At 42.8% G+C, this 15,794-nt stretch overlaps 1 protein-coding gene across 4 annotated transcripts in view; it reads right to left on the bottom strand.

The window, feature by feature from the left end:
- Positions 1-5,594, bottom strand: part of CMTM4 (CKLF like MARVEL transmembrane domain containing 4) — a 57,921-nt gene extending 52,327 nt beyond the window's left edge. For 2 of the 4 annotated variants that reach the window (XM_035336404.1, XM_035336406.1), the window contains exon 1: positions 4,974-5,594. In XM_035336404.1, the coding sequence (XP_035192295.1) occupies positions 4,974-5,159 (186 nt within the window). In that variant the 5' untranslated portion in view covers positions 5,160-5,594. The remainder of the gene's footprint in view (positions 1-4,973) is intronic. The other 2 variants (XM_035336408.1, XM_035336405.1) reach the window with 2 other exon arrangements.
- Between the last annotated feature and the right edge of the window lie 10,200 nt (positions 5,595-15,794).

Genomic DNA, 15,794 nt, shown 5'->3' with positions numbered 1-15,794 from the left:
CTCCACCAATGAAGATGGAACTTTTTATTCAGAAAATTGTGAACATATGAACTGCTATTCCCACCAGATCTCCTTTAGCCCAAAATCTTGCCTCCACCACCAAGCAATAGCAGACACTACAGAGAGTGAGACCCGAGCAAGCATGCAGTGATGTTTCCCAGTACGCTCATCAGCAACTTGTAGCTCAGAGACCTCCCAGGCAGAAGCATTATATCCTTTAACATGAATCTTTGATGGATTTCTGTAGTATTTGGAACAGGCATGTTACAAATGTAAAGTCTAGTTCTGTCTGGGGCAGCGAGGCCACCACTGCCTACCATAAATGCCACCCTTTCCCAAGGCAGCATGTGGTAAGGGTTTCCTGTAGCTGTTACCTTACTGCTGCAGTTAAACCATTCCTAACCACTGCCAACATCGCAAGAGCTGGCTAAGCACCATGTTTTCAAATTTTCACATCAAGCCGCAGTTACTTTACCTCAAATCAAGTGTCTGCGAATACCTAGCAGGACCCTGCTGAGAACCAGCGAGGCTCCCATCGTGATCCTGCCTGCTTTCCCCACACCTCACCTGGTGACCTGAGGAAAAGCCCTCCAGGAACTATGGCTCCCAAAGAAACTGAGAAGCAGGCAATGGGCAGTCATCATTTCCCGTGGGAATGTCAGTGGTAAATATATTCCTATACCCAACTCTTGTAACAGTAAGATTCTCAAAGACACAGTATTAGAGCAATGAAGGAAATATAACAATGCATTTAGAAAAGCTGAAGGTAAAAATAAAGCAAGAAAAAAAAGCAGCACTTGTCTAAAGTGAAACAACTTCCCATGAAGAGGTGCTACCTGCTAACTGGTCCAGCTATTTTGGATGGCTGCAATGGGCCCTTCCCAATTCCTCATACAGCAAACTTTCTTCAGCAAGCACACTCAGAAGAGGAGATTCTCTTTAGGAAACTTAAGGAAAAAGGGAAGAGGTACTGAAAGGTAACAAATCATTTGAGGATGTTCATAGAAAACTTTTCCAGGGATATCTGCTTGATTGTACAGTAATCTCCATGGGAAGTATTAAAGCCCTTAAAAACATGAGAAACATAAAACCATGCCAGAGAGTAATGAAAATAAACTCTAAAGAGCTTTTCTGCTCTGGTCTCCAAGGACAGCTACATAATCTCCCACATCTGCTGCACGGCAAGGTACTGCTCCATCTGAATGCTGGAGAGCCAGCTGAGACAATTCCCACCTAGACCTCACCTTCCCGAAAGGAAAAGCATTTCCATGTGTAGTGCACAAGTGTACCAGCTTCTCCTCGCCTTCCTCTTCCAGTTCATATGCTCTTTATCCCAAAAACATCAATACCCCATATTACTTTGAGTCTTCCTCCCTGTTCGTTTCCCTTCACGCTGTTTTCCTCCTCCTCATCAGATGACATCCGATCAGGTCTGTCAGCCTCCCCAGCCCCCTGAAAGCTCCTTTCCTGATCGGGTCCAACACCCACCATCCTCCTCCCCGCCAGCTGCTTGTTTACAGAGCTCACAGCTCTGCCCAGCCTCAGTGGCATCAGAGGTTTCCCCTCACTGCCAAACAAGCACAGAGTGCTAGTTCAACAAAATGGGAAGACACAGGTGAGAGCACTATCTGCTGAGTATCTCACAAGCTTAGCAAAGCATTCAAAAAAAGTGAAAATCAGTTCAATACCAAGCTCTTCTACATTAGACTTCTTGTTACTTCCTTGCTATTCTTAACACCGATAGCCTTTAGCAATCAGCCATACATATTGTTAATCACTAAGCTTAGCCTTTAATATTCATAAGAAACTCCAAATACCAGAAGAGTTTTCTTAGATTTAATACTCCAATTATAATTAACAGAAACACCCTGTAATACTGCCCAACCTTTTCTGGAAGTCAAGGAAATGAAAGCCTAATTAAGTCTTGGGAAAGTGCCGCACAATACTCTACATGAATCATTAACGTTATCATAATCCTTTGTGACATTGCCCCTTTAAAGGACAGTTTCAGGCATATTCTCTTGAGGTACAAATAAATGAGCTGGAACTCTTCTCACGTCCAGCAGCGCTTAAACTACCCCACAGGCCTAAAACATCATGCTGCTTTTCAGCTCACAACAGCTCCTGTATTGGTATATTGGGTCACTACAGACAAACCTAGAGCCAGTAACAGAGCCCTGCAGTCCCCGTGCCTTCATTTTCAGGCGTTTGGCTTTTTCCCTATTCCTTCTTTTGACAATCAAAAATGGGCACCTGGAAAAGAGCCATTTCAGCCACAATGCCCTAGTCACACATCACATGCGGCACTACGAGCTAAGCTGCGGAAAGTCCTTCAACCAAAGATTACAGTAAGTGGCAATGTTTGTCTTCAACTGATAATTTTGTCTGCCAATCATGTATGTATTTTAATACGAATCCTGACATTAAATGAAGCATGTGCATTGTAATCTTTCCTGCAGCATTACTTTCTTTTACTAGAATATGCTTAGAGACATTTTATCTTAACCAATTTTGTTGAGGTTTAATTCTGTGCAATGAAGGGTGTTCCTTCTCATTTTTAAAAAATGAGTCAGAGTGCTGTACAACAGCCTGATACACATCAGTTCCCACAGTAGTTTTAAAGGTATTACTAAGCATTACAACAACAAAAATAATTATCTTAGGCAAATAAGTCAATTAAAAGCATTGTGGAATATGTTCTTTCTCCTCCTTTTCCAAAACTGCTCACTTTACCATCAGTTTGCAAAATCCAGTAGTTTGCTCTACCAGCCATTACCACAAATTAGATGCAGCTCCTGTGGAGTACAACCACACAGAAACTAAATTTGTTGCGACGGTACGTAGGCTTCCATCCTATCCTAGCTAATTTGTGACCCACTGGATTCATATACTCCATATGCACCATGTGTGCTATCTCAGGCCACTCATTAAAAAAGGGCACAAAACATTACTCAGTTCCTCCGAAGATACTCATCTGCACGTACGCCTTCCTACAACATAGTGGAAGTTGCAACATACTCATTCAACAGAAAATAAAACTCCCGTGTTTTTAAGTCCACCATGGTATGGTTTTTACCATTATTATTATTATTTTTTTTAATTTTATTTACAAGCCCTAAAAATTTAAGAGGCGTACTCCACAAACTTCATATTTGTTCCAAACATATCAATTTAATAATAAAAGATTTACTTACAATCAATAATCACTCCTTTTAATTATAGGCTTTTATTGTGACTTGCCGAAGTTATTAGTGTACTACAAAGATCAGCAGTAGGAACAGAAACAAAAATCCTGAGGGCAGATTATTTTAGCATATGAGGGAGCACCACCCCAGAACTTCTACCGCCTGGATGGTTTTTAATAGTTCCAGGACAGGTAGATGTTGCACAGTGATGACAGCTTCTTTGGCTTCAGTCCTGAAAATACACAATGCAAATGCAGCTGCTCCCTGTCGTTCAGCCTACTCATGTAATGCTCATTGCTAATGCTTGCAGACCACAGATTTTGTTCTATACTGTGGAGATGAGAAGAAAACAAATTGCACTTCCAAATCCCGAGTTTTACTGGGTATTTGTAAAAAGGACTGTAGACTCATCACCACAACCCTCTATAAACTTGTGCTCACTGCTGAACCTAGTACACTTTGACTATATCTTACATGAAATCTGTACATGCAAGCTTTGTCTTACAATAACTAGTAGTGGGTTTAAACAATGAAGTAATACACATTGAATATTTAAAAGTTGGTGGGTTTTTGGTGTAGTTTTTCTTTTTAACATGATTGTTCTCAACAAACTTGATCGTATTAAGGGAAAACAATTTGTAGCATCTCTGCCAGAAACTACATAAAACCTATTTCAGACTTACTGCCATTTTCATAACTGCTCTAAATCACCCTTAAAAGTGCATTTGCTAATTTCAAAGACGTTAATAGCAACACAACTTTGAAGTTTGCTCAGATGAGGACGTGTATCAGCATCATCAACAGAAAAACCTCAGGAGTTATCGCACGTGTAATAGTTACTGTGCTTTAAGCCTCACAAGGACTTCAAACTAAGCAGTGTAGCTGTTCAGACTATCTGGACAAATACAGCATATGTTTTCTTTGAGAATGAAAAATGTTTTCCGTTTTTTTGTGTGTGTATGTGTTTGGGGAAGGGTTGTATTTTAAGGTTTCTTCCCACTTCGTGCAACCAACAGAATTTCAGCCTGCTAAAAGCAAACGTAATGAACGTGCAAGTGAACGCTTGCAGGCACCCCAGCTAACCGGCACGGCCAAGGCGCGGCTGCAGCTCCGCACCTCCCGGGAGCTCCAGGCACCCTGACCGCGGGGCACCTGAGGAACACGGGACCCGCACTGCCACCTGGCCCCGCTCTGCAACCTCAATCCTCCTCCTCCAGCCCGGGCACACCGCAGCCGCTCAGCAGCTCCCAGCTGGGGCACAGCTGGCTGGGTTGGGCTGCGTTGTGTTGTTTCGCGTTGTTTGGGACCAGCGCACAGCGCCAGGAGAGTTCCTTCGATAGCCCTGGGATCCGAGGACTTGCGGCGGGACCCAGCGGGCGTGCTGGGTGGGGTTTTAACTCAACCAGCCTGGTCTGGGGGTACCTACGGATCCTAAGGCCGCCCCGTCCCTCAGGCCGCCGAGCACGGAGCCGCGGTGACCGCTCGGGCTCAGCCCCTGAGGCGCCTCGGACTCTGCTCCGCACGCTGAGGAAACCCCGGCGGCTGCCGGTACCCTCAAAGGCTCCTCCGCCACCCTCAGCCCGGGGCGAGGCTCACTCTCACCCAGCGCCCCGCCGGCTGAGGAGGCACCGGGTTGAGGGGTCGCGGGGACGGGACCCCCCTGCCCTCGCCGAACCGCGGCTCCCGCCCGCGGCGGCCCTGAAATGGAGGCCGTTGGGCGGCCGCCAGGCGCAGGTACGCACCTCGCCGCCGGGCGGGGAAGGGAGCTCGGGGCGGCCCGGTACTTACCACCTCAGCCAGCTTGATCCTGCCGAAGGTGCCCCGCAGGTAGTCCAGGTCGCAGCGGAGGCCGCCCAGCCCTCGGCGCTGGCTGACGGGCTCGGTGGTGGGCTGGTAGGGACTGCTGGCCCCCGAGATCATGGAGGTGCTGGACGCCTCGCCATCGAAGCCCTCCAGGTCTTCTCCGTTCCTCATGGTGCCGGTGCCGCCGGGGTGCCGAGGGAGCGGGCTGCGAGCTCCAGCCGGCGCCTAGCGGAGCGCCGGCTGCACGCCAGGGCAGGGCAGGGCAGGGCCGGCCGGGAGGCTCCGTCAGGCGGAGAGGCGCGGGGAGAGCGGGGGCCGCATGGTGCCGTGCCCCGGCCCGGCCTCAGCCCCGAGGAGGAGGAGGACGAGGAGAAGCGGGAGCGCCCCGCCGCCGGGGGGCGCCCTCACCCCGCTGAGGGGAGCGAGGAGCCGCCGTGCCCGGGGGCGCGCCACCCAGCCCGGAGCCGCCCTCAGCCCGCTCGGCGGCGCGGCCGCCCCGCGGCTCCGCGGCTCCCCTGGTCCCGGTGCCGGTCCCGGCAGGGCAGCTCCGGCCGGGGACGCTGCTGCCGCCGCCGCCGCTCCGCCCCCTGCGCTCAGCGGAAAGGGCGGGGAGAGCCCGCCCCGCTCCGCCCGCCCCGAGCCGCCCCGCTCCGCCTCGCCCGGCCCCGGCACCTGCCCTGGGGCCCCACTCGTCCCCCCTCGGCCGCCGGCAGCCGGGGCCGGGCCGAGGAACGAGGTCAGCGTAAAAACAACTTCACACGCGGATGAAAATGAGCCGTACTGCGTTTCAGCTGTTCTTCAACTATCTTGTCGTTCCCCCAATTCCCAATAAAAGTTTCAGTGCTTGGACTGGAAAATATCGAAAACCTTTACCTATGCTTTTGCGGTATTCAATGCAGTTCTTGTGTTGGCAGAAAAAAAAATGACACTGTTTGTCCTTGGCACGTGCACGAGTGCAAGGCATGTGGAGATTACAACTGTTGCTGCTTTTGGCACTTCGGCAGGCAGTAGCAGGCTCACATTGCAGGAGCTTTGGCTTTGGGGTTTTTGAAAATGCACTTACGTTGATGCTAACAATGAAAAACGACAATAATAGTGGCAGCTTACATTGTATTTTTAATGCGATAGTTCATCCTTCGAGATATATAAAGCTGTTCACACTTCTCTGGACTACCCTTTCGGGCTGTTATGATACCATACCTCCATCAGTTCAAATATTGAAAACCCTCACAGTACTCTTCCATGAGCATTACAAACATTTTAACACGTTGTTTTGAAGTTTTCCAAATAAAGAGTTGGTTTTGAGAAGCCCTAAATCACTTTTGGATAGACACTTCTCATGAAAGCATAAATAGGGAGAAATGTGCAACAGAACCTGACACAGAGAAGTGCAGCAAATGCAAATGAAGGGGTTTGTGTTATGTCTTTTTTTCCCCTCAACATACAGACTGCCGTGCACTAGCAAGGGAGCTGCGAGCTCAAGGAGCTCAGTGTTGTATCCTGTGATCTGTCACATTCATCAGCCAGATTTCTGCTCTCACCCTTAGTGACAATCCCCATGCCTTTCTCTTTTCTCATTTTCTTTTATAGGATTTTTACATAGCATCATCCTCAGACCTCTGAGAAGTTTTTTGTTTTAATTAAAAAAAAAAAAAAAAAAAATCCTTACATCTCTTTTCTTCCAGTTATCTTTATGCTCTGCTTCTTTTTTAGTTCTTTTGAAGCCTCTTTCACCATCCTTCTTTTAGAGGGTTCTGTCTAGTGGCACAGGTTTTTTAATTTCAAGAAATTTTTCTCCTCTTTGGCCTCCATATAAACAGACCCTAAGAAGTAGGGCCAAAGCGGCAGAACCAGAGAGCATACCAGAAACCCTGGACAGAGAAAAAGTCACACCAAAAAAAAATCAACTCTATCACACATGGCTTGGTTAACTGGGGACGTATTGACAGCACACAGCCCGGTACTTCCATTGCTTCTCTGGTACACACTGGTGCTGGAAGAGGCTGATATTCTCAAATGAGATGAAGAGTTAGCTAACATGTTTAAGAAAAGAAAAACACTGCCCTTTAGTAAAGGACGAATAGCAGGAAAATAAAACATGAGCAAGGCCTGGAAAAGGATGAAAACCTCCGTTCCTTGGGTCACCCAAAACTAGACTAACCTTAGAGAATCATATATGTAAAGGGAAAATCCTGCACTGGCACAGGCTGGCTGTGATGGACTAACAGGTTTTTACAGTCTCTTTTTCCAGTTCTTGTTTAATTCTGGGACAATGAAAGGTCTCACAAGGCTCCTTTTCTTGCAGGAAATATCATGACGAAGTGGTTGCCAGTCAGAAGAGCTTTCTTAGATTCTTTTTAACCTTACAGCTGCACAGCTGTTTCACAAACAGCATTTCCACATTTACCTACAGAGACACTTAGCATCTGCTTTGAGGAGCTCCCAGGGTGGTTCTAGAAAGCCATTTGTGAGCAAAGGAATTAAAACATTCTTGAAGCATCCAACAAACATTATTTTGATTAATCTTTTGCAGTTCCAACCAAAGGAGCAATATGTTGAAGGAGAATCAAGAGGTGATATTGCACAAGACAACTGAAAGTCAAGGGGAGAGATGGTTGAATGATTTAGGGAAAAAAAAGCTAGGTGATAAGAGACCTCAGTTCCACTTTTTGGCTTACCACTGCATCCTGTGCAGCCTTCAGCAAACTTAGCTTCCTATAAAATGGAGGGCACAACGCCTAAATATATTTAAGATCATGAGAATGCTGCAGAGTATGGGAACACTGAAAACGTTCTGTTCTTTGGGGAGTTAATTGCTTACACAGCGAAAGCACATTAAGTGTTCTCTCTGCTCCAAGTACCTCAAGTGTTACTCGCACAATTGCGAGGCATGTTTTCAGAACCATGTTGACAATGTCACCGACCACAGTTTCACAGGCATTCCAGGCTGCGTCTCGGGGCAGCGGGAAGCAGGCATTGCCAGCCACAGCCATGGTGTCCCTTTGGGCACCACGAGCCGTACAGGGAGCTTCCCCCTTGCTCTGATGGCACGGAGCCAATACCAAGCCATACTGGGGGATTTTCTGGCATCCTCCTGGATGGGTGGGTGGGCTGGACAGACTTGGCACAGGCTTGTGAGGTTTCTGCCAACATTTAACAAAGGAATCCTTTACACACATTCTTGCCTGATACGGCACCTTTTCAGTCTGCTCTGTAGCACTTGAAAGGAAAAAAAAATCTACATTTGATACGTAAATAAAAGTATTGATCCAGTAAAAAAGTCACTGCATTCATCCAAGGCAAATCACACTGCTTTCAGATAACTTTCTGAAAGTTTTTCCAAGTTCATGAGCTTTTCAAGAAAATCTTGCCATCTCCCTGCGTGGATGATGCATACCAAGAGTAGGAAAACAGGGAACCACATCAGTCATCAGCACTCAAGACACCACCATAATATCAAGCTAATAAGCATTGTATTTATCAGAGAAGACTTCACATCCTGCTAAAACCTAAGTAGTGGAAACAAGCAAGAAACAAGACAGGAGAAAACCTAGCTATGCTATTCATAGCTGCTGTAATTAACAAAGATCTGTGTTTTTACAGAATACTTAAGCCAGCTTGAACAGAATCAGATATTCCTCATCAGAAACAATCTCTGCGGCTGTGGTGATATACTATATACAACTGGTAATTTACGTGTAAAAAACAGTCAAAAGATCATCTTAAATATTATCACTGATCCAACTGAACAAAGCAACTTATCTCAACTTCCATCTCAGCTATTCATACAACTTTTAATAAACTTCAGCCTTCAATAAACGGCCTTTAATAAACTTGTTGTGTGTTCGTATCATTAAAAGCATTTAAATTCCATTTTCAAGATTAAAGTGTACAACTCTATTGCAACTGAATACATCAGCTTAAAACCAGATTTTAACAGTTGCAATTGTGTAGTTTTAACAAATAAGGTATTTTAATGTTGATACATAAGATTTTGTATATTTGAATGGTTCTTGTTGTGCGGAAAATTTAGTTAAATGTATGAAAGGAATTTGAATCCTAACAGTGAAGTTACATCTGTGCAAGTACCTGAAAAGAGCAGAGAGGTTCTTTAAGAAAATGCTCCAGTATTTCCACATGACCTACCAAGGGGAAGGAGCACTGGTACACTGCCAAATTCCAAGAGAGCTGAGCAGTGATTAGAGTTTAACTCTGGCATCAAGAGAAGAGCATTCTTCCTTGAATTTCTCAATGTAAAAATTCTGAAGCTCTCTCAACTGTTCAGTCAAAAAAAAAAAAAAAGGCTAAAAAAAAATCTAATAAAGAACTTTCTTTAGAAAAATGTCTGTTAGGTTTAAGTGCCTTAGTTTGGCACATTGTCTGTTTTTACGGAGAATGTGGCATGCACACATGGATTCTGTAGCCATTGGCAGCATGGGAAGCAGGCAAATAATTTTGCTGAGTCAGAGTTAGGAATTAATGCAACGTACAAGAGTAAGCTGCAAGGTCTGAGATGGCCTTTCAAAAGAAGGACAACTGGATGCAACAGTGGGGAGTCATGTAGTAGGTCACCTCTAACTGTAGGGGATGATTACCGCTGAACAGCACAAGGATTCCTGCTACAGCACATCCAAGCAGTACTGCACAAGCTCCACTGCACTAAGACCACTCAGCATAAAGTGACCCCAGGAGCAATAACGAGAACCAAATTGCTTAGCTAGTCCCTGCATGTTTGTTTGTGCTTGGTGGCTCTAAGTCACCACAGGATCTGTCCCAGAGACCTGCATGGGGTTGGCTTCACCTCTCTTAAGGGGAAAGGTGAAAGTGTTACTCCTGGAATTTCACCACCATCAGTAAACAGAATTTCTCCTTCAAAAAGGAGTAACACAATTAAGGCACTAGTGGCAATAAAAACTAGAGACTTACTTTGCAGACTGATGAATATGATCTCATATGCCATGAACAATGAGCCATTCACAGAGTACCCCTCTTTTTCTCCAGGATTAGAGATTGACATGTCCTTCAACAGTGTCTGTCTACTGGTCCTGTTTTTCTCCCCTGCCTTTATCACTGATGAAGCTGTCACTGACTCTTTTCAATTCCAAAAGCTTTCGTGGACATGAGCAACCTGCAAGTGCCAGAGAGGGGTTACCTTGCAGCCACATCTGGGATGAAGGGCAACAGACATTGTTCATGAGAGAGGTGAAATTAATTTATGAATTTATGTAAAAAAAAAAAAAAAAAAACAACACAGAAGCAAAGCCTCATATTCTTAAGAAAAGTGCCAGTGGACTTTTAATGGTGCTGGGAACCAGCCAAGGCTGTGGGTTACATTTCTTTTGAAAAAATCCTGTATAATGAAGCACACTGAAAAATATGCAGGGAGACTAACAGCAATGTTTACTTTATTCATGGCACTACATTTATTCAGGGAACAGAGAAGGGAAAAAAAAAAAAAAAAGCCCTGAACTGAGAAAAAAAAAGGGTAGTCTTCTTCCAATAATACTATAAAAACACACAAGCCTAGAACAGAAGGTCAGAAAACAGTAGTTCTTTCTGACTGCGTGGGCATGGTTGTGCTGCCCCTGTGATATCTAGTATTTTTACAGCAAAATATGGAGCATGTAGGATACAGCAAGCCTTTGGATGGAAAGAGCTCTTTTTATTTTTTTTTGAAGAGGTGGGAAGCTGAAGGGGAGGAAGAAAAATTGTATAAACCATGTTTTATAAGCAAAGTTTTAAAGGTCCCTTAGCAGATTTAAAAAAAAAAAAAAAAGAAAAAAAAAAAAAGATGAAGTACACTCACTACATTCTTTCTTTCCATGGATGAAATGGGCCAGCGAAAACAACTGACCTCAACTGTTTTAATACTGTTTGCTGTTACGTAACCCAACCACGCAGCCTCCTCCACCTCTGGTACAGAATTGCAAATGTTTAAAAAGTTCATTTTTAGTTTTCCTTCCAAATTGTTTTACCTGCAGTTACTGCTTACACCAGCTAACATGACAACAGTTCAAAGTCTGCGTACGTATATATATATATATATTTTTGTTGTTGTTGTAGGTTTTTTTGTTTGCTTTTTAAACAGTACTCAATTCCTACTCACAACAAAATTTTATATTCAGCAACTTTGACTCTTTCATTGCAAGGAAAAGAGCTTATTTCTTTCTTTAGTTATATGGGTCTTCTACATATAAGGGAAAAGTTTAATAATAATAATAATAATAAAAAAAAAAAAACAGGAAAAATGATTTTAAGTCTTCCATCACTGGCTATAAACTCAAGACAGGCATATGGCCCCAAATCTCCCAAGCTATAGGAAGTGGAATTAATAAATTCTGATTCCATGCAGACTTAAGTTTTCTCTTCCTACCTTCCCCACCCCACCCCAATGACCCAGCACCCTCCCAAGGGGTCCCCTTTCACACACAGTAGGCTTAGCTCCTATTTATGTCCCCAAACTACTGCTTAAGTAATAATAATAAAAAAAAAGCAAGTGCTATGTCAGGTTCAATGTGCGTAGTGGCAGATTTTCATTTGGCCTGTCTCGCCTATCAACTAGTCAAACTTGCAATCCTACAAAGAGGAAATCTTTGGATCTATTGTCTCCACCAAGCCACACAATTTTCACACAATTGGCATTATCTCAGTTATCCCTGAGCTCTCTCTTGAGTGTTACTGAAGTTGGATTTAAGTTGTTTTTAAGGAGGGGGTAGAATAGGCCAGATCACGAAGGCAAAAGCAGAGGTAACTGTGGTAAAAATAAAACACTTTAAATATGACAGCATTCTCCTAATAGTTGTGCTGTACTTCTGTTCAGCTAACAGGCAACGTGGGGAGATTCTGACAGGCTAAATTTGAAATATCTCATATCCTGCCACTTGCACTGGCAACTTCCCAGCCCAACAAAATAGTATTGCAAGGTATTGCTTGGTTTAAAAATCAAAATATCCCAATACAGCTAGTTAAACAGTTGCTAATTATAGCTGCCTTCTGGCAATCCAGTATTTTTCTGGGTCATGTGTGTTTCTACCAGGAAAATGCGCCCATGTGCAACCCAGGCTTGTAACATACCTAAGTTCCAGTATTAATTCAGTAACCTAATTCTCTTACATGTATCAAAGACTAATTATCACTTGTTTCTTTCAAAATAAGCCTATTACAAAAGGACATAAAATTATTCTCAAAAGATACTGTCAGCTGACAGCTGTCAAATATTTGGTATTCAGGTCACACAGTGAGATTACAGCACCAACGAGAAACGCCCGTATCACTCCTCACTGACCTCCACGCCTAAGCTAGGTAAATCCAGTTCTAGGTTTGGCCAGCAGTACCAAGGGCTCACCCTAGCCTTTTACCTTTATTTTAGATCTTAGAGGTTTTCTGTGCAGTGACGACTCTTGAATGAAAGGGAAGTTTTTCCTACTTATCTCTCTCTGCACATGGCCATGGTAGTTCAGTCCATCAGAGCAACTGAAGACTTGTAACACCTTCACTTTCTAATACTCTCCAAAACATAGTCAGTATATCAAATCCTTCATGGGTAATCACTTGATTCCTCTGGAAAAAGAGAGGTTTTAAATCACTGAGTACTATCAAGTTACTATCCAGGTAAAACAGTTTTCATTAACCAGCCACAGCAAGAGATATTTATCGCCACCTCTATCCTACCCCTGAAGACATGACCAATAGGCACATTTAAACTTGAGTGCAACATCCCAGACTCCTTTACAACCAAAATCCGTGGTCAGTCCTGTGTTCAGATCCAGACTTTAATTACTGGGACTCAGCCTAGGCATACATTACCCTCCCATAACACATGCCCACCATTCCTATTTGCTGTTGGACAATGTTGTGAGTTCACCCCCTTGCAGGACAGTCAAAAGGCTGGCGTCAGACCAAAAACTTGGCTGGGCAGATAATGGCAGCATACGGCAAGACAAAAATTGCAGCCAGTCACTTGGGTCAACCCATGTCAGAGATTAGAATTGCATGTTTCCTTGCCTCGAGAGCTTCAACATTTTACTGAACATTCTTGCAAAGGTTCATGCAAGACTATTCCCAGCACCTTTTAGTTGCAATCACCTTTCTGGCATAGCTTGAAGGATCTTTCATTTATTTATTTTTTAAGACTTTGACAAGTCTGAGACAAGGATAACATTTTTACATGATCATAAAGCTACACTGAGTGCTACCTACAAACAAGTACCAACAGTTTAAGTGAAAATTCATAGTGAAAAAAAAATAAACACTTTTTGAAGGTAGCTTGTGCTCATTCAGTCAGCTTGTGCAACCTAATTCAGCTCTCTTGTGCATGACCAGATGCAACTGTTTTTGTTTTAGGGCTGGACATTACTATTAAAGCTTTTGTTCTGAAAGAAAGGAACAAGAGTGTCTTAATTAAGACAACTCAAAAATAGAAGAAAAAGTTCAGTCCCTAAGAAAATTCTTAGAACTGCATAAAACTGCTTTTGTTTGGGAAAATTTCACCAATTTGTTCTTTGAAAGATACTTGGCCTACACAATTTGCTGCAGAAGAATTAAAGGAACATCACAAACAAAGGACAGAACATCTTACAATGGCACATGAAGCAGCATTCCCTACAGGCACCGTAGGTGATGCTGCCACCGTTTGGATTTGGAACATTTCATCTACAGAAAACTTTAGTGAAGTGTAATTATAATCAATTGTCAAGGAGAGGGAGTCAAAGATCTTTTTCTTCAAATAAAAAGTTACAACCAACAATGTTGATTCTGCTACACAGAAAGTTTGCAAACAAAGGAGATACAGAAAATCGCTTCCCTCATCTACAACATTCTCTTCAGGCCTCTTTCAGGTACAAAATTGTTAGTGTGGTTTAAATATAACCCCACCACTAACTCCAAGTCTGTAACTACAAATACCAGAACACAAACCAAAATGTCAACATAACCATTTCAAAGGGCAACAGTACTACATATCAACCTATACTGGCAAGCTAAATCTTTTACATCAGTGATTTCTAAACAATGTTCTGTGCTCAGCACTGTGCTCTTAGGTGCACTGCTGTATTTGGCAAAAGAAACACGGAATGCTCTAATACAACTACCCACTGCTTCTTTTAAGACAGATTAAAGCAGAATTAGATGCCCTATACTTAAGGACACACATGATTCTGAAGCATTGTAGCACCACGTTACCACTTGAAAAACACTTAATTTGAGAAAATTAACTTTTCTGGGGGGTGAGGTATTTCAACTCCAACTGTTACAAAGGCATTGATGTACCTGTGCAAGTCAGTACTTGCTTCAGGCCACTTTTGCAGAGAGAAGAAAGCATACCAGATCAGATTCTGCCCTTACCTACATTACTGCAACTCCCATTACATGGAATGGCTGTTTGTAAACCACAATAACATCTGACTGCAGAAATCTCAGTGTTTCTGCAATCAGAGCCATGTGGTGTCCCAAAGCATTTGTTCAGACTGTTGACTTTCTTAATTATTTGTGCTTACATTATCTTCTCCATAAAGTCTGAGTGGATGAGAGAAGAAATAAGTCAGTATTATCAAGGCCGTACCAGAACTGGCTGAAGTTTTACATCAATGCTTCTTTGAAGGGGAAACCGAATTCCATTCAAAGTGTGTTTTTGGAATTAAACTGCCTCTATCCTCTGAATATACTATTTGTTTTAATTAAAAATACTGAGTAACAAGCAAGTTCTGCTTTTGGTACTAAATAGTAAGGTAAGACGTTCCATGTAGTTCTACAGCACTGATCCGGGCAACTAGAATTTTTTAGGTTGTAACATCCTCATCATCTATAGTCCTTCCCTTGTATGTATTTGAACTACAAAGACTCAAGAAATGTTGATTTTATTCAAACAAAAGGTTCTTACCTTAGAACAATATACCCTGACAAAATCCTGCCACGGCTGAAAAGGCAGAAGGGTTAACACCACCATCTGGAACAGCAGAGTCAGTGACAGATTCATCTTGTAAAAGCAGCTTATACCCTCCAGCAAAACGTTTTTCACACCAAAATAAAAACCATGTTATCCCAATTTGCTTTTTTAAATTTGGAGGGATTTTCTTTTTTTAAAAAAAAAAAAAGCTACAGATGAACAGCAGCAAATTACACATAACAGCTACAAGGGTGTTCGTTCATTTCTAGGAAATCTTCATTTAGTTCCCCCCCAAATACATTTCTCATCATACACTCAAAAAATATTTTCTAAATCCCATCTTGAATGCTGTACATTTTAAAAGGATTTGATCCCTTACTCTACATTGATGAACTCATTTAAACATGAAGCATTATGGTAATTCCACAGTTGTAATCATTTCACAGCCCTATAAGGAAGGATTGAATCGTACAGAAACTATGTATTAAAAAAAAAAAAAAAAAAAAAAAAAAAAAAAGCTTAGTTGATTTCTCTTTCAGAAGCAAGATGACTCAGGAAACATTCATGAACTAGAAATTCATCCACGCTGGGGAATATACAGGCATCCAGTTAAAGTAACAAAGAAGTAAACAAGAAGAATCCCAGTTAAATCAGTCTTCTCTTTCTTTAATTAGTAGGACAAACTCATTACACCAACCAAAGAGAGAAAACTTAGTTCTGCTATTAGCAGTGAAGACGTTTGCACTATTCAAGCAACTCAGTTGTTAAAGTTTCTGATAGCCTGAATTTTAATCCTTCAAATTGAGGTCCAATGCTCTGCTCGGCTACGGTATTGCACCAAATATAGTAGACAGTATACATCTTAACTTGGGAAAACATACAACTATTTCTCTAGTCTCACCAATTAAACTACTTGTACCAAA

The sequence above is a fragment of the Oxyura jamaicensis genome, chromosome 11 (assembly GCF_011077185.1).
Source record: "Oxyura jamaicensis isolate SHBP4307 breed ruddy duck chromosome 11, BPBGC_Ojam_1.0, whole genome shotgun sequence".
In the NCBI taxonomy this organism is placed as follows: domain Eukaryota; kingdom Metazoa; phylum Chordata; class Aves; order Anseriformes; family Anatidae; genus Oxyura; species Oxyura jamaicensis.
The sequence above is the reverse complement of the archived record's forward strand: the minus strand, read 5'-3'. Positions and strand labels throughout refer to the sequence as shown.